General features: G+C 34.6%; 5 protein-coding genes and 1 long non-coding RNA gene across 8 annotated transcripts; all 6 read right to left on the bottom strand.

The window, feature by feature from the left end:
* Window positions 1–4,143: 4,143 nt before the first annotated feature.
* LOC135130332 (brachyurin-like) lies at window positions 4,144–5,340 on the bottom strand. 2 transcript variants are annotated; one of them, XM_064057696.1, is made up of 6 exons: window positions 5,146–5,337; window positions 4,944–5,094; window positions 4,730–4,896; window positions 4,587–4,673; window positions 4,387–4,526; window positions 4,144–4,333 (listed from the first exon to the last, which is right to left on the bottom strand). In XM_064057696.1, the coding sequence occupies exons 1-6, from the start codon at window positions 5,201–5,203 to the stop codon at window positions 4,166–4,168; spliced, it is 771 nt and encodes a 256-aa protein (XP_063913766.1). In that variant the 5' UTR covers window positions 5,204–5,337; the 3' UTR covers window positions 4,144–4,165. The 2 variants fall into 2 exon arrangements, with proteins under 2 accessions (XP_063913766.1, XP_063913765.1); XM_064057695.1 differs by having other exon boundaries at window positions 4,944–5,340.
* Window positions 5,341–5,826: 486 nt separating this feature from the next.
* LOC135130135 (brachyurin-like) lies at window positions 5,827–6,867 on the bottom strand. The gene is made up of 5 exons (XM_064057467.1): window positions 6,631–6,867; window positions 6,416–6,582; window positions 6,275–6,364; window positions 6,075–6,214; window positions 5,827–6,025 (listed from the first exon to the last, which is right to left on the bottom strand). The coding sequence occupies exons 1-5, from the start codon at window positions 6,846–6,848 to the stop codon at window positions 5,861–5,863; spliced, it is 780 nt and encodes a 259-aa protein (XP_063913537.1). The 5' UTR covers window positions 6,849–6,867; the 3' UTR covers window positions 5,827–5,860.
* A 204-nt stretch (window positions 6,868–7,071) lies between these two features.
* LOC135130198 (brachyurin-like) lies at window positions 7,072–8,184 on the bottom strand. Its single transcript, XM_064057552.1, has 6 exons — window positions 8,097–8,184; window positions 7,878–8,044; window positions 7,659–7,825; window positions 7,521–7,610; window positions 7,319–7,458; window positions 7,072–7,266 (listed from the first exon to the last, which is right to left on the bottom strand). The coding sequence occupies exons 1-6, from the start codon at window positions 8,142–8,144 to the stop codon at window positions 7,093–7,095; spliced, it is 786 nt and encodes a 261-aa protein (XP_063913622.1). The 5' UTR covers window positions 8,145–8,184; the 3' UTR covers window positions 7,072–7,092.
* Window positions 8,185–9,243: 1,059 nt separating this feature from the next.
* On the bottom strand, window positions 9,244–10,862 carry LOC135130199 (brachyurin-like). Of its 2 annotated transcripts, none has more exons than XM_064057553.1 (7): window positions 10,747–10,862; window positions 10,545–10,695; window positions 10,328–10,494; window positions 10,185–10,274; window positions 9,980–10,119; window positions 9,729–9,910; window positions 9,244–9,674 (listed from the first exon to the last, which is right to left on the bottom strand). In XM_064057553.1, the coding sequence occupies exons 1-6, from the start codon at window positions 10,808–10,810 to the stop codon at window positions 9,746–9,748; spliced, it is 777 nt and encodes a 258-aa protein (XP_063913623.1). In that variant the 5' UTR covers window positions 10,811–10,862; the 3' UTR covers window positions 9,244–9,674; window positions 9,729–9,745. The 2 variants fall into 2 exon arrangements, with proteins under 2 accessions (XP_063913623.1, XP_063913624.1); XM_064057554.1 differs by having other exon boundaries at window positions 9,244–9,518.
* Window positions 10,863–14,530: 3,668 nt separating this feature from the next.
* Window positions 14,531–15,065, bottom strand: LOC135130058 (uncharacterized). The gene is made up of 2 exons (XR_010280665.1): window positions 14,932–15,065; window positions 14,531–14,870 (listed from the first exon to the last, which is right to left on the bottom strand). It is a non-coding gene; the product is annotated as an uncharacterized LOC135130058 (long non-coding RNA).
* A 1,753-nt stretch (window positions 15,066–16,818) lies between these two features.
* Window positions 16,819–18,062, bottom strand: LOC135130471 (brachyurin-like). The gene is made up of 6 exons (XM_064057861.1): window positions 17,955–18,062; window positions 17,756–17,906; window positions 17,539–17,705; window positions 17,399–17,488; window positions 17,200–17,339; window positions 16,819–17,139 (listed from the first exon to the last, which is right to left on the bottom strand). Exons 1-6 carry the CDS (start codon window positions 18,016–18,018, stop codon window positions 16,975–16,977), a joined length of 777 nt encoding a protein of 258 aa, XP_063913931.1. The 5' UTR covers window positions 18,019–18,062; the 3' UTR covers window positions 16,819–16,974.
* Window positions 18,063–20,773: the final 2,711 nt, after the last annotated feature.

Here is a 20,773-nt window from a genome sequence, read left to right as displayed (position 1 = left end):
GGACGATGTCGAAAATACCCAAAATCCTTGCTTATCTCGGTATAGATTGCTACATTTTAGTTCTACATACTGGGCCTAAACTGAATCTTTTGTGGTCTCCAATTTTTTTTCTGATAAATATATAAGTATTACATCACAATTTTATAGGGTTTCTATAAATGATTATAGAGTCGAAGTAGACGATGAACACGTGTCGCTCCTCAGTTTTGGAGCTTAATGAATGCCCAAGGACGCATGATAAATACCACATCCATCTATATAACTGGTTACCCAAATGCTTCATATCTTTTTAAAAAATAAAATTAATTCATTACAATAAAAAGAAACAGTTATTGCGGTTAAACATCATAGTAAATGTTGAAAATGTTCACCATTTTGTTCACTCTGTTTTGTGCAATTTTATATTGCAACAGGAATTCCTGACTGCTGAGGAAATCTTGTCGTCTCAAATCATAACCAACTTCCTCAGATACTGAAGGTTTTCCACGAAATTTCCGTTTGTTCGAACAAATCTGTTGATTACATTTCTAATGTAACCCTTTAACGATGTTTCTTGAATAATTAAAGCACGATAGTTGGCCAGATATTCTTGCTTACAAGCGGTTACAGAAAACATACACTCTTCGTTGACGAATGTCCAGACATAACAATGTAAGTGTCTTGTTCAACAGAATAAACAATTTTCATAGTCTTCGCTTCCCAACATATAAATAAAATTTTCGTACGCAACCACCAAGAGTTTTCAAAACGACTATTTTGTTGTTTTGAGCTTGGATCAACGAGAATTACTGATTTTCGCATTTGAAAAATGTTAAAACACTAAAAATGACGACTTAATGACAGGTCACAATTGACATTAATGACAAATGACAACTGTCATAATGAGGCATAATTTCGGCATTTTTAAAATCTTTGGCCAACTATGCCCTTAGAATCATTTATAATTAAAAACCCTGTATTAATTTTATTGAAAGTAAAATTTTGTATCTATAACTTTACATTAATAATTCTGTTGTTATAAGTCTAGTTTTTCGAAAAATATGTATAGTGATATTTTGGCTGCTTTATAAGTCTTTTGTCTGTATTTCGACTTCAAGGAGGGAGTTTTACCACAGAGTACTGTTTTGTTAGTCATAGTTCTGTATATATACATATTTCGCAGTCACATTAATGGGTCATCTCAAAGCGTTGTATTTTACATTTAGTAGGTATGCTAAGCAATGTCGGCTAAAAAACTAGCCGATGATCCACTAAAACTATGTCCAGTGTAGTATTCCCGATTTGCTAAGTACAGTTTTTTTGTTATCAGTTTTTTAACGTTAAACGACAGGCAAGTTTGAATTAGGCACCATTTGTTGCCGTAAATGAAACCAGCAACTCTTCATAAAATCTACCTGAGTGGACATGAATAAAGTGGATATAGACAATTACGCGGCATGAGTCATAAAATCGTCGCCTAATTATCAAAAACAAATAAGGCTCAAATGAGAGCATTTTTGGTGAAACGCATTTATATGCAAGTGTCGCATGAAAGCCTATTTTTTAAATGAAAAGGCAATGCAAAATAAACATTCAAAATATCGTAATTAATATGTAGTTACGGTGAAATAGTACGTACATTCTTAATCTACCATGGAGTAGAAATATTAACAATTATGTAACTCCAAATCTACCAGTTTCTAATATAATAATCAATAGAAAAGTATTCATTCTTCCGAACGTCTTGTATAAAATCGACTTCGTTGTTATAAATTAGAAAAATCACCCGAGAACCGCTAATTATTACTTTAGGATGGGTTGTCGGTCTTCCCAGAAAGGTTTTTGCCTTGCTGTTCGGTCCTCAAGTTTAAATATCGTCGTGGTCCTGGCGACAAGATCCTAAACTAACCACTCAACCGTGTTGAATTCAAACCTGCTATTTTTTTCGATAATGTTTTTTTAACTCTGTTAAAGACTGTATCACTAATTTTGCACTCAAACTAAAATCGTTTGACATATGTATGTATATTTTGATTTTAATAAATACATCATTATTTAAAAAAAATGTACCACTAACCACTGTTTTCAGGGACTTAGAACATGCAGTTTGCTGTAGTTTGATGTATCTACTGTAACGTTGATCGGTGAATAAAATCGGCGTGGGTTAAAGTCAAAAATTTTATTTCTCAATAACTCCAATTACATGACTAACTATAAAGCGATTTTGTAATGTAATAATTCCGACGCGACTGGAATGGATTTGACTAAACTTCTCTCATTGTCTGGACTACACAAACTGCTCCCGACGGTGGTTGCCCATTTAAACAGCCGTGTGGTCCATCTCGAAAGTTTCCGTCACCGCTTCCAGGCTTGTTCTGGAACACCCATCGCCACATCCGCTTCCAGGCTTTTCTCCGGCCGGCGGCACCTACAATGGGTCATCATCACCGTACATACTAGAATCCATAGCCGTCGTACCGGGGCGGCGTATGGGTTTATTTCGTAACACTATATAAATATCATTTTATTATAGAAAAGACGAATAAGTTGCTGTACCTCCTTGATTAAGTACTCATTTTGGTGATGCCTTATTTTTATTATCGTTAATGATCAAGGTAAAGGTGATTTGTGATTTTATTTAATGTGACGAAATCTTGTTGACGACATCTTTAGAAAAACTGTATTATCAATTCTATCATGTGTCAATAAATCGAACGACTGAGCTTTACTTTTTTTTGGTAAATCTGTATCAATGTCGATATTATCTCCTATTTAAAGAGTGAACAGACACTGAGGTCATCTGGATGTGAAGTAACAGAAACAAGAAATATTTTTATTCTTTGGTTTTAATTAAAATTGCTTTCCGAGTGATTTTATATCAATTTCCCAATTAGGACACCTATAAATGAAACAAAATATCACTCTATGTAACTATCTGTTAAACCAAAACTTGTCAGATTTTAAAATTTTTCATTAAAAGTACTATTAATTCTCAAACAAACAAAAAATTTTGCATTTCTTGCAATCTTACAAAATTATTACAAATTATCCTGAATGTGTTAGATTTATCTGATGGGTGATGAACATAATTTCGAGTCTTATCTTGGCAAGTACTAACCCCCTCCACCCACCCTTATTTTTGTAGAGGATATGTCATTTGGTAAAATCAGTCTAATCTTAGCTAGTGCTAGCCCCGACCACTAGTCCTTTATTTTTTAGAGAGTAGGTCATTTGGCAAGATCAGTTTTATTTTGGCAAGTACTATCCCCGCCCACCCACCCTTATTTTTTTAGAGGATATGTCATTTGATAAAATCAGTCTAATGTTAGCTAGTGCTAGCCCGACCATTAGTCCTTTATTTTTTTAGAGAGTAGGTCATTTGCCAACATCAGTTTTATTTTGGCAAGTACTAGCCCCGCCCACCCAGCCTTATTTTTTTAGAGGATATGTCATTTGGCAAAATCAGTCTAATCTTAGCTAGTGCTAATCCCGACCACTCGTTCTTTATTTTTTTAGAGAGTAGCTAATTTGCCAAGATCAGTTTTATTTTAGCAAATACTAGCTGGCCCACCCAGCTGCCAAAATCAGTCTTATCTTGGCAAGTACTAGCCCCACCCACCCACCCTTTATTTTCTTGGAAGAACAGGTCATCTGCCAAAATCAGTCTTATCTTGGCAAGTACTAGCCCTGCCCACCCACCCTTATTTTTTTAGAGAATATGTCATTTGGCAAAATCAGTCTAATCTTAGCTAGTGCTAGTCCCGACCACTCGTTCTTTATTTTTTTAGAGAGTAGGTCATTTGCCAAGATCAGTTTTATTTTAGTAAATACCAGCTGGTCCACCCGCCCTTTATTTTCTTGGAAGAGCAGGTCAGCTGCCAAAATCAGTCTTATATTGGCAAGTACTAGCCCCGCCCACCCACCCTTTATTTTCTTGGAAGAGCAGGTCATCTGCCAAAATCAGTCTTATCTTGGCAAGTACTAGCAAGTTTCTTTTTCGTTTCCCAAATCATGTACAAGGACCGCAATATGGAAAAGAAAATTTAGGAAAGAATGGATGGAAGTTGTTGCACTATTACATTTTAATTGTTCATTTTTTCTTTTCCCTGGTGATAATAATAATTTTGATTATTAATGATCATATAAATAAGAAGTTAAAAAAAATTATATTGTTTCTACATCAAATTTATTGCGTTTTAGTTACATTATTTATCCAGTCATTGTAAGGGAACACTTTTGTGTACCCAGAAGGATCTGTACTCTCACATCCATTTGAGCTGAAAAAGGTTGACACAGCAACAATAATAGTATATCCTCTGCTGGCGTGTTGTATAATCGGACTGCCACTGTCACCCTAAAACCAACAACAATTTTTTTTAAGAAAACGAAAATTTTACAACAATTTACAAAGCAAGTTCCCTCGTTGTAATTGCCTTCGAAACACACCATGTTTTCAACTAGTTGGCTTCCATAGGTGATTCTACATTCAGCATCAGAAACAGCCTTCAAAGTTACATAATTGAGGGTATCCGAGAGATCAGATACGTCTGTAAAATTTTATACTAAGTAGTACAACAGTTAAGCAATAAATTAAGTATAGAACATACCATCAGAAATTTGACCCCAACCATAAGCTATGCCTGATGTGTCGTCATGCATTCCTGCATATGGTAGATACAGATTTCTGATATATGCTGAAAAAAAAAAACTAGTAATATTTATAACAGTCTAGCATGAAATTAATTCCTACTGGTGAAAGTAATAGGTGCTCGGAATTTAATAAGTCCAATATCATGTGCTAGAGTGTCTGGGTTGTAATCTGGATGTAGAACGTAGTGCTCTGTTGCTACTCTATGTACAGACGCTTCATCCCCATTTAGTTTATGTGTGCCCAAAAGAATTGTAAACAGTAGAGCCCTTCAAAGTTTTTATTTAGCGCCTGAAAATAAAAGTTGATTTTTTACCCATCCACGCATTGACCAGCTGTAATGATCCATTCTTTGTTCAGAACTGATCCAGTGCAGAAATAGTTTCCTTCAGCTGTCGACTTGTAAATGGCTGCAGCGTATGGAAACTCTCCAGCGTAAGAATCTTGACCACCGATGATGCGGGCACCTAAAGTTTTACTTATTATAAATGTGTGACTAATGAAGGGTTTTGTGTTACCTCTTGAAATTGCCCAAATTGGTGACAAACACAACACAAAAATTAAAGCGGTCTTCATTGCTAGCACTATACGTTTCTATTGTCGTTTATATTTTTGGTGAATCTTTAATTGCTATCAGGCTGACGTAAATATGTGATTTTTATCTAAATTAAGGTAGTATATGGAAATTTAGTTGCTGTTGATCTTGATCCACTGGAATCTATAAAATAATTATATCGTAAGTATAAGTGATACGTGGTTTTATTTATTGCTTCAATAGCGCATTTTATGGTTAAAATGTGATCAAACTGTGGGCCTACGAATGTCAGATTAAAAGTTGTTGTGATCGGTACTTGAATGAGTCATCAGAATAAGAAATCAAATAAAATTTTAATTACTTATTTTCGGCACAATTTATTCAATCTTCACCTCTAGCTTTACTCAGCTGCCCAATGATAGCTGAGTTTTCTATAAACGTTAGACGTCGTCAAACATTCGTGTTTTATTTGAGCGGCACCAAGACTCATCGGTTTGAAGTTAATGCAGTTGCATACATTTTTTGATGCCTATAATTAGTACCGTAAGACTAAGAGACTTCAAGGAAAGCCCCAAGTCGGCTGCATATGCTACGAATAAGAGTGGACCAAGAACAGATCTTTGTGGCACACTACTTGGAACTCTGGGTTATTGGTGTAAAAAAATTATAAAATTTAAAACCATTTATTTTGAAAATCTTTACATTCCAGTTATATTATAAATCCATGACGTATAGGGATATATTTTCGTAAATCCAGACGGGTCGGTACTTTCACATCCATTACCGCTAATGAAGGACGCAATCCCCACTTGTGTTCTAATTCCACGACCTGAATCTTGCACAAGAGGACCTCCACTATCTCCCTAAAATTACAAACTTGAGTAAATTTAGCTCCAAAGAAAAAAAACTTACTTGACAAGTTCCTTGATTGTAGTTGCCTTCACCACATGCCATGTTGTCTGTAATTTGATTTCCATATACCAGTTTACATTCTGCGTTAGATAGCACAACTAAAGCTACCCAGTGGAGATCGTCGACTAGACCTGCTGTTTCTGCAAGTAGTTACAGATACTGCGTTATAAATATTAGCAAGTAAAGGAGGTTGGAATTACCATCATTATTTTGACCCCATCCTAGAGCCACAGCACCACTTTGGGCCTGGAGATCCACTACTGGCAAATAGTCGACCGGTTTCACATAATCTACAAATTAGACAAAACAGTGCTAGATTCTATTATTAACATAGAGTCTACCTGAATAAGTAATAGGCATTCTGAGTTTGATAAGACCAACGTCGTTTTCTAGAGTGTCAGGATTGTAATCTGGGTGCAGGACGTAGTAGTCTGTAGCTAACCTAAGTGAACTTTCATCATTTGAATTTAGATTAGTTATGCCCAAACGAATACTGAACAAGATGCCACTGAAATTAAGAATGTTATGTACATGCAAACAAAAAAATTAAACTTACTTCTCCACGCACTGACCAGCTGTTAATATCCATTGGTCGCTAATAAGAGAACCACCACAAAAGTAGGTCCCGTCGTTGGTATTTTTGTAAATGGCTGCGATAAATGGAAACTGACCAGCGTTTGCTATCTCACCACCGATTATACGAGATGTTCTGATTGCATAATACGACGGTACAAAGAGCAAGGGAAATAAAAAGACTATTGAGAAATAAGACATCTTGAAGGTGTGTGCGATTCTCGTTTCTTGTTATTTTATACCAAAAATAACTTTTATCTATTACCTTGAAGTGGTTTATTGCTTTTTAAGGAAATAGTACCTACTGTATTAATGTTTATTATGGTTATGAGTCAATATCCGGATTAGCTTTGTTATCATTATAATTAATTACTTTAACTGCATAGGAATATTTTTGTAATAAAAAAATAAAAATGCAATAATCTGTATTTTGTAAAGCTAGAGTTTATTTAGGCGGTACACCTGTAATGTTGGTAATCCAGTCAGAAAATGGGAAAACTCTGGTATATCCAGAAGGGTCGACGGTTTCGCACCCATTGCCACTGACAAAACTTGCCACACCTACCAACTGGGCATGACCGAATTTTAATAAATAGACCAGAGGACTACCAGTGTCTCCCTAAATAATAAAAAATCAACCAAATTTAACTTGTCAATAATGTACCATTTACCACACAAGTGCCTTCGTTATAATTGCCTGCAGCACATAGCATATTGTCACTAATTTGGCTACCATACGTTATTTTACACTCGTCATTCGTTATACTAGTTAAACCAACCCAGCGCAAATTTTCAACCAATTCCGGATCATCTGTTGAAAACATAACACAAAAAATCTAAATAACGTAATTAAATGTGAGTTATTAGTATTACTATCAGCGATTTGTCCCCATCCAATTGATAGAACGGTCCAATTTGGTGGTGTGTTAGCCACAGGCACATTGTAGATAGGTATGATATAATCTTCAAAAATAAAGGTTTAGCGTCTATCAGATCTAGAAATTTTTTTACCCGTAAATTCAATGGGTAATCTGAGTTTAATAAGTCCAATGTCACTATCCAGTGTATTAGGGTTGTAATCAGGATGAATAACGTACGTCGATGATGACAATATCAATTTGTTTTCGTCGTCTCCATTCAAATTAATTGAAGCCAGTTGGATAGTAAACGAAATTGCTCTAAAAGCGAAGATTTTGTAAATATATTTAATAAAGTCAATTAAGCACTCACTGATCCACACACTGAGCGGCTGTAATTATCCACTCGTTTCCATGTAGGGCACCACCACAGAAGAACTTGCTGGTGTCTGTGGTGACATGAATAGCAGCAATGTAAGGAAATTGTCCAGCGTTAGCTTCCCGACCTCCGATAATACGCGACTGTCTGCTGGCGGAATTCTTAAAGAAAAAATCAGTTAGAGATTTTTACGATTATGTATAAAAAAGTTACTGTTGTCAAAAGACCAAGTACCAAGAAGTATGCGAAAGATAATTTCATCTTGCTTAATTGTGTTTTACTTTTGTTTAGACTAGTTTATAGTTGAATTTTGATGTGTCAGCGTTATAGGCATATTTCGGAGAATTTAATCTTTTTTATCACTTGATAAGGGGTCCTAAAGCGCTAAGAGTTGCGTCAAGAATTTTGACTTTAACATATTTTATAATTACACAAAGTTTGTTGAGGTTACAATTAAGCCTGGATTTACTGAATTTAGAAACACTGTAGATGAATTAAGATAAAAATGTATTGTGTTGAAAACTTGAAGTTGTCTTCGGCTCGAGGTGTAAAATTGATACACAATATTCCAGAGAACCAAAAGCTTATCTATTTTCTCCACTGATTTTGTTTCTTACTTTTAATTACCAGTACTTTAAAGTTGTTGTACTTAAATCTTCTACTTTCTCGTACTATCTCTGCACGATTGAGTTCGAATCTCATCCTCGTTGACTTTTTTTATCAAATCATGAACGGTTTAGCCCATTTTCTTGAAAATTGCAGTAATGTCGCATCCGCCTATATTTTATAATAATAAAATAATTTTTATTACGATAACATCTCCTTACTCAAAAATACTCGAATAGTTTTGCTCCATTGCAGCTTAATTAATTAATCAGTGCTCCCCCAAGGGCTGCGGGGCTATTATTTAGGCCACTTGTTTATATCTCTCTAAAATAACTGTTTAGAGATTATCACAAAACAAAATTTCCTAAATTTTGTAATTTTTCAAAGAAGTGGGATTTGTTAAACTGTACTTCAGGGGCGAGGAAAGTTCTGTGGAAAAAAATTTGGCCCAATTTTTCTTCTATTGCTACTGCGACGAAATTCCGGTGGGACGGACGGTCCGGAATCTCGCCGATAACGTGTGGTGGCGGCGTATTTGGGTGCCAAGCTTTGGGCCGACTAGTGGCGCTTATATAAGAAACACGTCTGGCCAACCTAGGCTAATGCGGTGGTGCCTTCGGTCACGAGCGGCGGTTGCTCGGGCGCCAGCTCCCTCTCCGGGGGAGGGAACGCCGGGGTTGCTCTTAAGACGGAGACACGGATCTCAGGTGGTGAGCGCCCGCGAAAACAAGATAATAAAATAAAACGGCCAGCAATATTTTAAACAATAAGTCAGCTTTATTTCATGCCATCGGCTATAGGTCTAAAATAATAAATCTTAAAGCGAATTAACTTAAATAAATACAGATCGGTTTTACAAACAAAAATAAACAAAAAGAATTAAATCTCCGGCACGGTCGCTTCTCTTGGACTTGGGGGCCGCGACGGCGATACACGACGCGTGGACGACGGTTTCGACTTGTGACGGTGACGACAAAAATAAACGATGACGGTGGTACGGTTTCTCGCTCGGGGGCGGCGATTCAAAAACTTATTAATAGTAAGGAAAAAAACTGCAGTGAAACCAATGCCAAAAATTTTCTCACAAAATAATTGATTAACTTTTTTTTTATTTGCATACTTTTATTATCAGTTTAATTTTTACACTGATAAATATCACTTTAACCTAAATACATTTTGAGGTTACTAAAAAGAGACAGATGCAAAATTTTGTGGAGGTTTATAACTGGCAATACCTACAAGTTTGGCTTAGCTGTTTAGGCACTTGTTACATTTCGGATCCAGGAAACATACGGGAAAATTCTGGTGTATCCCGAAGGATCTGTACTTTCGCATCCATTACTACTAATAAAACTAGCAATTCCGCTTAAACAACCATTGCCCATCTTCATCAATTCCACTAAAGGACTACCTGTGTCTCCCTGGAAATAAAACAACAGAGTAAAATAAACAGGTCGCTAAATATGGGTAGTGTTTCAGCGTTTTCATACAATACAACTTCCTTGGTTATAATTTCCAGCAGCACAAAGCATATAGTCTTTAATTTGATTTCCATATGTTATTTTACACTCATCGTTTGTTAAAACAGTAATAGCGACCCAGTTTAATTCTTCGGCTAGTTCGGGATCATCTAACGTAAAATAAAAAAAATATATAAATACATTTTTTTTGCTATGTACGAGTATATTCTTGTACCGTCAGTAGTTTGTCCCCATCCCATAGCCAGCAATACAAAGTCAGGTTTCATATCATTGGCAGGTAAAGTATAAATTGGTTGAATGTAATCTAAAATACAAATCAAGCTTGTGGTTTAATTTATAACACTATCTATTTCCTACCCGTGAATTCAATTGGTATTCGAAGCTGAATAAGACCAATATCATTTTCAAGAGTGTTTGGGTTAAAGTCTGGATGGAGTACGTACGACGAAGTGGCAAGCTCTAAACGATTCGGATCTTCAGCTGATAAATAATTAGAACCCAATTGAATAGTAAACAGATTTGCACTAAAAGTAAAGTCGGTGTTCAAACAGAAATCTGTACTTAAATTACGCACTTATATACACATTGACCAGCTGTGATTATCCATTGGTTGTTATATAGAACTCCTCCACAGAAGTATCGGCTGTCATCAGTTGTAACGTAAATGCCAGCAGTAAAAGGAAATTGTCCGGCTCTGGCAGCTTGTCCTCCAACGATCCGTTTCTCTAAAATGAATAAAAATTAGTTTCACATTAATCGGATTAGCGTAAAAATACCGGAAGTTACAACTTGACTGTAATATGTTGCAATAAACAAACAAAATAAAGGAAATTTGAACATTGTTTTTGTTTGATGTTGGGCTATGTTTGTTTGTCTAGGCTTCGTATCGTTTAACTTGTCATGTTTTGGATTAAGATAACTTAAAACCTTATTTATAAGTTTAGGTATTTGAAATTATCTAAACAAGTAATTCCTTTTTGGTAAAAATAGTTGTTTCTTAATGCGTTATTGAATTTAAAAACATAAGATACCTTTAGTGGCAATAAGGGGGATATGATAACATTGATGACGTTGATGATTTTTTTTCATATAAGTTTTCAATAGAATCAATCATTAAATACTTCAATAAGTTGTGCCCTACTCGTCGCTTACTTTATGCAATAAATACAATTTTTACAATTCAGTTGATCTCAAGTATCAATATAAACATATTCAGGAAATATGTTAATCCTTTTATTCATACGTACTTTGATAACGAGGGTTTTTCCAGTGGGGTGAAGGTGAGTGAAGCAGACAGGAAATTTATATGATGCAAAGTGCAGTGATAACAATTTTAATGCAATAATAATAGCTCAAGTACTAAGTAGCTGTAAAAAGCCGAAAGCCTCTAATTGAGTATCATTTAAAGAGTTAATCCCAACATTCGATCAATTTTTAATATGCTGTTAACACTTACTAGTAATGATGTGTCACTTAGTAATGTTTAAATAAATATATCTTATTCTATTAATTATTATTATTGATTAATTGTTCATATTGTCTACTTTTTTCTGGAATTTCTAGTTTAATAAAGCACCTTCTGCGCTACGATGAAAACAATGTGAATTTTACAGATTTTTACTGCCCGAGCGTAAGCGAAGGAAGTATTGTAATCGAGTCTGTCGGTCGACTTTCTACTTTTACGGTTTCTCGACCTTTCGTGATCTCTAGAGTACGAAGAAATGGGTATCCCGTTTCCGTCTGTATATCTGTCCGTCTGTCTCTCCGTCAGTCTGTCTGCCATCTGTCTGTCCGTCTGTCTATCCGTCAGTCCGTTTGTCCTTTCGTCGGTCTGTCCGTTTGTTTGCCGTCCCGATTTTTATTAGACAGAAAGTCCGAAAGTACTGGGTCGATTATTGTGAAATTTTGTATTTATATTAGGAATATCAATACCACTAATAATGTGAGGACGTCACTACAAAATTGCATAGAATAACGTAGTCCGACACATATACATTGATGCTTATTTTCGAAGTGGATGCTTAATAAATGGAGATGGGCAATATTCAATTCGGGAATGTCAACTCACAATGCCAGCCCGACTAGGAACCGCGCACTCCACTTCTGCCACGTTTTCTGTTATTTAACTTCAATTCTATTTTAAATGTTCAATTTCTATGACTCTGATATTAACGACGACTGAACAAGTGTTAAAGTTTCAAAAGGGCAATAACATACATTTAAATTCGCCATACCCTCTTGTGAAATTTTAAACAATAATTCTTATTTGAGTTTAAAATTGAACATCAGATAACTTATATAGTGGAAACATTCATCAACAAAATATTTACAATACAAAACTTAGCAAAGATTTATAAAAATAAAAGATCTGGTGTGAAATAAACTTGTGCAAATAAAAATATTATGCGAGGTCAAAACTGCAGAGCATGAAATTTACGTTCAATTAAAATTATACAACAAAGAAAATTACTGAGGTTAAAATTGTGAATTAAAGAAATATTGTATGAGGTGGAAAATTGCAAAGCTAACAAATTTACATGAGATTAATATTTGCCACACTTTATCAACGATTCAAACAAAGAGTTTACATCATGTTCAATTATGTCTTGATCCAAGTGATTGGTTACTTAAAATAATTAACTTTGAGAGTTTGTCGTAAACTGGTGACCCCAACAAAACACATAATAAATAAACACAAAAATATCCATCGTTGCGAGGAAAAAGCGTCTCGGTGATGTAAATTTTAGCGTTGTGAGGAAATGCCTCGGTGACGTAATTTTTAACGTTGCAAGGAAATGCCTCGGTGATGTATTTTTTAACCTTGCGAGGAGATACCTCAATGATGTAATCAATTTTTAGCGTTGCGAGGACATGCCTCGGTAATGTAATGAATCTTTAGCGTTGCGAAGATATGCCTCGGTGATGTAATCAATCTTTAACGTTGCGAGGAGATGCCTCGGTGATGTAATCAATCTTTAGCGTTGCGAAGATATGCCTGGGTGGTGTAATGATGATAACTATGATAATAACGATGATAACTGCCCAAATTATTTTAAGCCCTCGCGAGTTAATTTAACTGTCGTAAATGAACTATTAGCAATCTTGTATGAAGAATTAAAAAGTGTTATAATGTAACACTTACGTATTAGCATCTAGAAACTTATTTATAATTAGACAAACAAAATGAAACGAGTCCTGACTCAGTGAATTTCATGAAAACTCCTAGTATTAAATTGTGTTAGCACCAATTAACAATTAAAATCCGAACCTGATCGGTTAATTTACAAACAATAAACAAAATTTACAGCACGTGTAGCGTCGATTGAAAATTAGCACATTTCCGATTTAAAAGCCGCAAGAATTAGCTGCGGGTATTGGGGAAAGCTGTGACGTCATGGTTACAATTAATTATCGTTAAACAAAGGCTTTCTCCTTTTATTAACTACCAAACCAACTAAACTAACCAAACTACCTTACCACGTGGTTACACTCACAAAAACAGACCCAGACTGACTCTTCGCCATGTCGCCATCTCTGTCCACCAACCAACTCTCTAACTAAAACTCCCTCTCCCTAGCGAGCAACCAAATATCAGGAAAAGAACTAAACGTGCACAAGGCGATTTTTTTATTGAATTTTTTTTTCTCAAATTCAAATTATTCAAATGTGATTTCGCGGCACTGTTAATTAAATTCAGCCCGAAAATTTGATTCGCATTCGGTCACCACCACATGAAACGTCCTGTAGTTTTATGTATTGTAGCAAAACGGTGGTCAGTTCGAAAACTTGCTGTGAAATTTACAATAACGACTATCTCTCTTTTTCACAGCCTAAATAAATTGTTTTTCTTTGCAAGTGTAATTCTTTTTTAATTATTTGTAACATGCGGAACATAAGATCGCCAACATTCTCAAACGAAAATTCGCCAACTATAGGAAAGCAATTTAAACAACAAACGGAAAAATTAAGCAGAAATTGGGTAAGCTTTATCCCCCAGCGATCGAGTTGTCCTCGATACCTACATCGTTATCTAATCACTTTTCAAGAGTATTTTATTGATATGCAACCAACAATTATAATTACCTTGCAATCATTTTCTTCGCGAAAAGCATTTGTTAATTTGCATGGAAAATCGATAGATGACTAGATGAAGCACATTTTGAAACACCTTGTATATTTCACCGTTTAGAGGCATTATGTCGTTTATTAATTCACTCATCCATGGCCTCTTTAGCACTAGTCTGTAAAGCTCTGAATTACCTTATCTGTTTGGTTTATCTATCCTTATATTTTCTTAATTCAGCACTCAGCAGACATTTCAAAAATACGTTTTAATTGAAAATAAGAGTCCAAGAAAGCCACATAGATATAGAAGGTAGTAACTGATGGATCCCATTTTGTAGTAAACGTTGCGCACTTTAAACTGAAACAATCAATGAGTAGAAACACCTATTCAGATCCAGACTATAATAATATACAGATTTTCAGTGAGTGTTCCGTAAAAGACGAGAGTGACCCTAGTGACGCCTTGTCCAGCAGAAGTTAATAAAACGAATACTGTTCCTTTAATACCAGTTGAAATTTAATTTTTACACTGCTGATATTTTAGGCTAAAAATCTTTAATACTACTAAAAACATATAGGTATATAGGTACAAAATTCTGTAGAGGTAGTTCAGAGTGGAGTAGATTATTGTAGGGAACAGTATCACAATGAATTGTATACTTTGTATTGCTCACTCGCTTGTTACATTTCTGACCCAGGCAACGTAGGGATAAATTCTGGTGAATCCTGAAGGATCAGTGCTTTCGCATCCATGGCTGCTAATAAAACTGGCTATTCCAGCTAAGCAGCCATTACCCGCTCTTATCAGCTCTACCAAAGGACTACCTATGTCTCCCTAGAAATACAACATTGTAAAATAAATGAAGAAACACAAGTGGTATATGAGGTTTTCATACAATACAGGTTCCTTCCATATAATTCCCAGCAGCACAAAGCATAGAATCCTTAATTTGATCTCCGTATGTTATTTTACACTCATCGTTGGTTATGCTAGTAATAGTAACCCAGTTTAAGTCGTCGGTCAGTTCAGCAGCATCTAACATAAAATTAATACAGAATAAAATTTTTGTTACCATTTTCTTATACCGTCACTAATTTGTCCCCATCCTGTAGCCAATAACCCATAGTCAGCTTTTATTTTGTTTGCAGGTAGAGTGTAAATGCTGAGAATTTGAACATTGTTGTTTATGTTTCTATTGGACTATTTTTTTTTTGTCTAAGCGCCGTATTATTTGACTTGTCATTTTTTGGATTAAGATAAGTTAAAACCTCGTAAGTTCAGGTATGTGGAATTATCTAAACAAGTAATTGATTTTTGGTAAAGTAGTTGTTTCTTAATAGAATAACAGAAAATGTACAACAAGTTACATAGCAACACTCAAGTAAGTTACATTTAAAAATAATAATAGTCAATTTCAGTGGTAACAGAATGACACTCTATTTACATAAAAATTATGTTACAAAATTTGTTACTGAAAAACACTATCCTTTTCAAAACTGAACATACAATTACCTTCATTTGTAACATAAGAACGTTTATGAATTTCTTTTAGGTATTGCCTTTCTACAAAATTTCCGAAGATTTAGATTTTCAGATTAATTCCAATTATAAGTATGAGGTATTATTTAACAACACACATTCAGTTATTAAAGTAGAACCCATCGGTCATTGTTACCAATCTCACTAATGGTATTGTAATAACCCAAACTTCCCGCCAGTTCGCAGTATAATGAACTTGTTTAACTGCCGTAAATGAACTATCAGCAATCTTGTGTGAAGAATTTAGAAGTGTTATAATGTAACACTTACGTATATGCATCCAGAAACTTACTTAAACAATAAGGTGTTTTCTTGACTAAGTGAATTTCATGAAATCTTCTAGCAAGTGGTTTATTTAAATAATCCTGATTGTTAAATCGTGTTTGCACTAGCTGGCGATTAAGAAAATCTAACTTAATTGGTGAATTTACAGACAATGAAACAAATTTACAGCACGTGTTTCGCGTTGACCGGAAGTCCGCATTTCTCCGATTAAAAGGCCGCAAGAATTAACCGCGCGGGTTGGAGACAACAGAATGACGTCAGTTACGATAGCGCTTACCACGTGGTTACACTCACACAAGCACATTCAGAATGAATCTACGCCATGCAGTTTCTGTCTCTACCAAACAACCAACCCTGTAACTAGAAACCCCTAGCGCTAAGTCGTCCGATTACCAAGCAAGCATTTCCGTGCACCAGGTTGCCTATGTTTAACGATTTCCTTTTTTGTGATTGAATTTTTTTTCTTTTATATTCAAATTATTCAAATGTGATTTCGCGCCGCTGTTAATAAATTTCAGCGCGACAACTTTGATTTAAATTCGGTCACCACAGTATACTCTTAGAAGAAGCGAAAAGATACCACAAAAAAACAAGTCACAGAACACTGAGAGGTAGACATAATATCTCAAGACCTACTGAGGAAGGGATATATAAACTCGTCGGAAATCTTCAAAAGAGTAAAGGGACCAGGAGGGATGAAATTGGTCCTGAAGTGTAGATGTTCATTACAGAAAATATTTATCTGTAGATATAGTAAATCAACTTGCTGAGGAGCCAATTTGTGGGAGTGGATGACTTAAAAAGAAGGAGTTTGTATACGGGCTTTATCAGTTCAATTTTCATACGGGCCCGTACTAGGTAAACTAGAAATAGAGCAATTAAAATAACGAATACTGGACGAAGGACAGGAGAAAACGAAGAACCAGAAAAGTTTTTAACAAAAGAACATGGCTCCAACTTGTTGTTTGGGGTGAACATTTTATTAGCAATTGCATTCTAATTTTTACACTGATGTTAATTTGGACTAAGGATATTTTACTATTGAAAATAGACATGTACGTACAAAGATTTGAGGAGGTAGTTCATTCATAATGAACTACGTACGTTGAACTGTTCACTCGCTTGTTACATTCCTGATCCAAGCAACGTAAGGATAAATTCTTGTAAACCCTGAAGGATCAGTGCTTTCGCATCCATTGCCACTAAAGAAACTAGCTATTCCAGCCAAACAGCCATTACCATATTTTATCAGTTCTACCAAAGGACTACCTATATCTCCCTAAAATTAGAACTGCGTAAAATAAATCAACACACATATATGGATATGATGTTTTCATACAATACAGAGTCCTTCGTTGTAATTTCCAGCAGCACAAAGCATATAATCTTTAATTTGATCTCCGTATGTTATTTTGCATTCATCATTGGTTAAACTAGTTATAGTGACCCACTTTAATTCATCGGTTAGTTCAGCATCATCTAACATGAAATTAAAAGAATATATACAGCACAAAATCTTTGTTACCATTTTCTTATACCGTCACTAATTTGTCCCCATCCTGTAGCCAGTAACCCATAGTCAGGCTTCATATCATTGGCAGGTAGATAAAAAATTGGTTGAATGTAGTCTAAAATATAAACGAAATTTGTGGTCTAATTTTCATTGAATATGTCCTACCAGTAAATTCAATTGGTATTCGAAAACGAATAAGACCAACATCATTTTCAAGAGTTTCTGGGTTGAAGTCCGTATGGAGTAGGTACGAAGATGTGGCAAGAACTAGACGGTTTGGATCATCGGCTGTCAAATAATTAGATCCCAACTGAATTGAAAACAGGACTGCACTAAAAGTAACGTTGGTGTTCAAACAGAAATTTATACTTAAATTACGCACTTGTATACACATTGACCAGCTGTAATTATCCACTGATTGTTATATAAAACTCCTCCACAAAAGAACCGACCATCATCAGTTGTAACGTGAATACCAGCAGCAAAAGGAAATTGTCCAGCTCTAGCAGCTTGTCCTCCAACGATCCGTTTTTCTAAAATAAATAAATTAATGTCACATTAATCTGGGTACCGTAAAATACCGGAAGTTACAGCTTTACTGTAAAACAATGCAATAATTAAACACAATATAGAAAATTTGGACATTGTTTATGTTTGTCGTTGGACTAATTTTTTTTGTCTAAGCGTTGTATCGTTTGGCTTGTCATTTTTTGGATTAAGATAAGTTAAAACCCTATAAGTTTGGGTATTTGGTAAAAATATAGCAAGTTGCCTAGTACATAGAAATTTTAAATAAATTGTAGTGTAAGTTACTAAAAGGGTTATGTATAAAAGCAAGTCAAGTTACGTAGTAACAGATGCGAACACTACGAATCATGTGTTACGGAATTTCAAAATTGGTCTAACGTTAAACAAAAAAAGCCACGACGTACTTTTTCTGTCCGTAAGGTATACATATATCGGGAACGTGGTAAATACTGCGCATTTTTGTCAAGTAAGTGTAGTAAGCGAAAAAAGATAAGCCGCTTCGTGGTCTAGTGGTCAGGATACCTGCCCGACAAGCGGGGGGGCGTGGGATTCAATTCCCACCAAAGCAGCAATTTCTTCGCTTACCCACTTACTTTCAAGGGTTTCTGACGATTTGTATCATTGGCCGTTAAATACTTAATTAGATCCCAACCGAATTGTAAACAGAATTGCACTAAAAGTTAAGATTTCTGTCTAAACAAAAATTTATTAATAAATTACGTATTTAGATACACATTGCCCAGCTGTGATTATCCACTGATTGTCATATAAAACTCCTCTCTTCTACAGAGGAGTTCTGTGTGACAATCAGACGGACTATCATCAGTTGTAATATAAATGTTTTGTCGAGGCATCTTCTTTTTTGTCTCGTCATTTTGTTAGATTAAGATAAGCTTAAACCTTCTAACTATAAATTCAGGTATGTGGAATTATCGAAATAACTAATTGGTTTTCGCTAAAAATGTTAATTTGTTTCACTACACGAGCAGGAAATATAAAGGAGCCACAACTGCCATAAATACAAAAATTAACTAATACCGTATTTGAAAATTTTGCTACGTAATCTGATGTGAATCATGTATTATTGTATTAGAAATGTACTAAAAATACAGAAGGGGGTCTTTTAGGCAGACAAGTTGCCTTCACTTCTGATAAAACCACAAGTTCTTCCAAGGTACTTAAATCTTGTCTCAATTTTTCATGGTATAATAATTTTGTTTCACACAGTACTTAGTTATAAGGTAATTTAATCTATTAATTGGTATGATACAATATAATATGGAACACAGTCATGGTGATAAGAGACTTTTCTCGTTTCTACTTCACAAACTCAAGACTTGTGGGAGGTCACCAACATAAAGCAGCGTCTATATTTTAATAGGTTTAAATTCCTTACAAAAAATAAAAAGTCAATTCTAAGGTTTTTTCAACATTCAAAATTCCTGCGGGTCTTGATATTTAAAGATCTAAAATTTTGTAGACAATTTAACCCTCTTGCAATTTGTTTAAACAGGAGGACTGAATTTGCATATTGTGAATTTTTGGTAAGGGGTATTTTCTAACATTTTCGTATTTGTCTTTAAGTAGACTTTATTTTTAAACCAAATTGTTTGGAGTTTGTCATAAGACGTAAGTACACTAAGAGAGTAGGTATTAAATTCCTTGAAAGCTCAAAGATTTCTAAAGAAGCCGCCGACAATATAAATTTTTGTACGACTTCTTTAAAAGTTGGCTTTTCATCTAGTCAAAAATTAATAATTTCAAAGAAGCCCATTTATATACTTCAAAGTAAAATAACATGGATTTAACATTCATGTATTTGTCTACTACCACGGTATTGCCCTTCCTCAGCTTCCTTCCGCTTCGAATTTTTTGGACTCGCGCTTAACATTTCATTTCATCAAATAATTTTGTCACTGTCTCCTTTTTCAACTCAGGAGCGTACATTCAAATTGCTATTATGATATTAAAAAAAAAATTAACAACTAAAACGTTGTTAAGTCAAAGTGGTCAAGTTTTTTATAGCCGTCACTGTAGGTGTCTTGTTAGGTTATCAATGAAATACAATTTTAATATACAGAGTGTACATAAAAATAAACTGCAATTTTCAAATGTAGATATTTAAGCTTTTTCTAATAGAATACCCTGTATTTTGTTTTATATTTTGTTCTATTTTTTCCCATATGTGTCGGTGTGTCCCTTAAAAAAGCAAAAAATCTCAATAAGTATAAAAAAACAACAAAAAACGGAATAAGATACAGTAATATAGTACAAGGTGACATATTTGAAACGACTGAAATATTGATATTTGAAAATTGTTATTTTTTTTGCAAACACTGTGTACATTAAAATCCAACTTTGTTTATACCACCATTAAACCCCGTATCTTTATTCATCTTTCCATTTTTATGACCCAATTTTGAAAATGACAATATTGCAACTTTTTGTAAACTCTTTTATTGTTAAAAAATTTCTTGGAATAACTTGACAAAGTCGTATTGAAAACAAACTATGTTTATAACGCCTAAAAAGAGGTCATTCGGAATGTATAAAAGAATATAGATAATTATAATATTAAAAAAATTAAGTTGTGTATTACGCCTTAAAAAACAGAACACTCTGTAGAGTTGAAAATAATTTTGGCATTTTGGTTTCCAAAGAACTATACAAATTTAATCGTAGACTTTTTTATATTTCTAATAATTAATGAGATATCGAGGAGCGGGCCCCTAGTGACTCACCCTGTATATACATAAACAGCTACTATTTTTTGTTTCTCGAGTGTAATTATTGTAATAGGTCCATCTAACAAATGACTAATACCATTTTTTCTCCACGTTTATTGGCACTTAAAATACGGAAAATATAGGTT

The sequence above is a fragment of the Zophobas morio genome, unplaced genomic scaffold (genome assembly GCF_036711695.1).
Source record: "Zophobas morio isolate AGI-343-1 ecotype UQ-CSIRO unplaced genomic scaffold, CSIRO_AGI_Zmor_V1 ptg000017l, whole genome shotgun sequence".
NCBI classification, from domain to species: Eukaryota; Metazoa; Arthropoda; class Insecta; order Coleoptera; family Tenebrionidae; genus Zophobas; species Zophobas morio.
The sequence above is the reverse complement of the archived record's forward strand: the minus strand, read 5'-3'. Positions and strand labels throughout refer to the sequence as shown.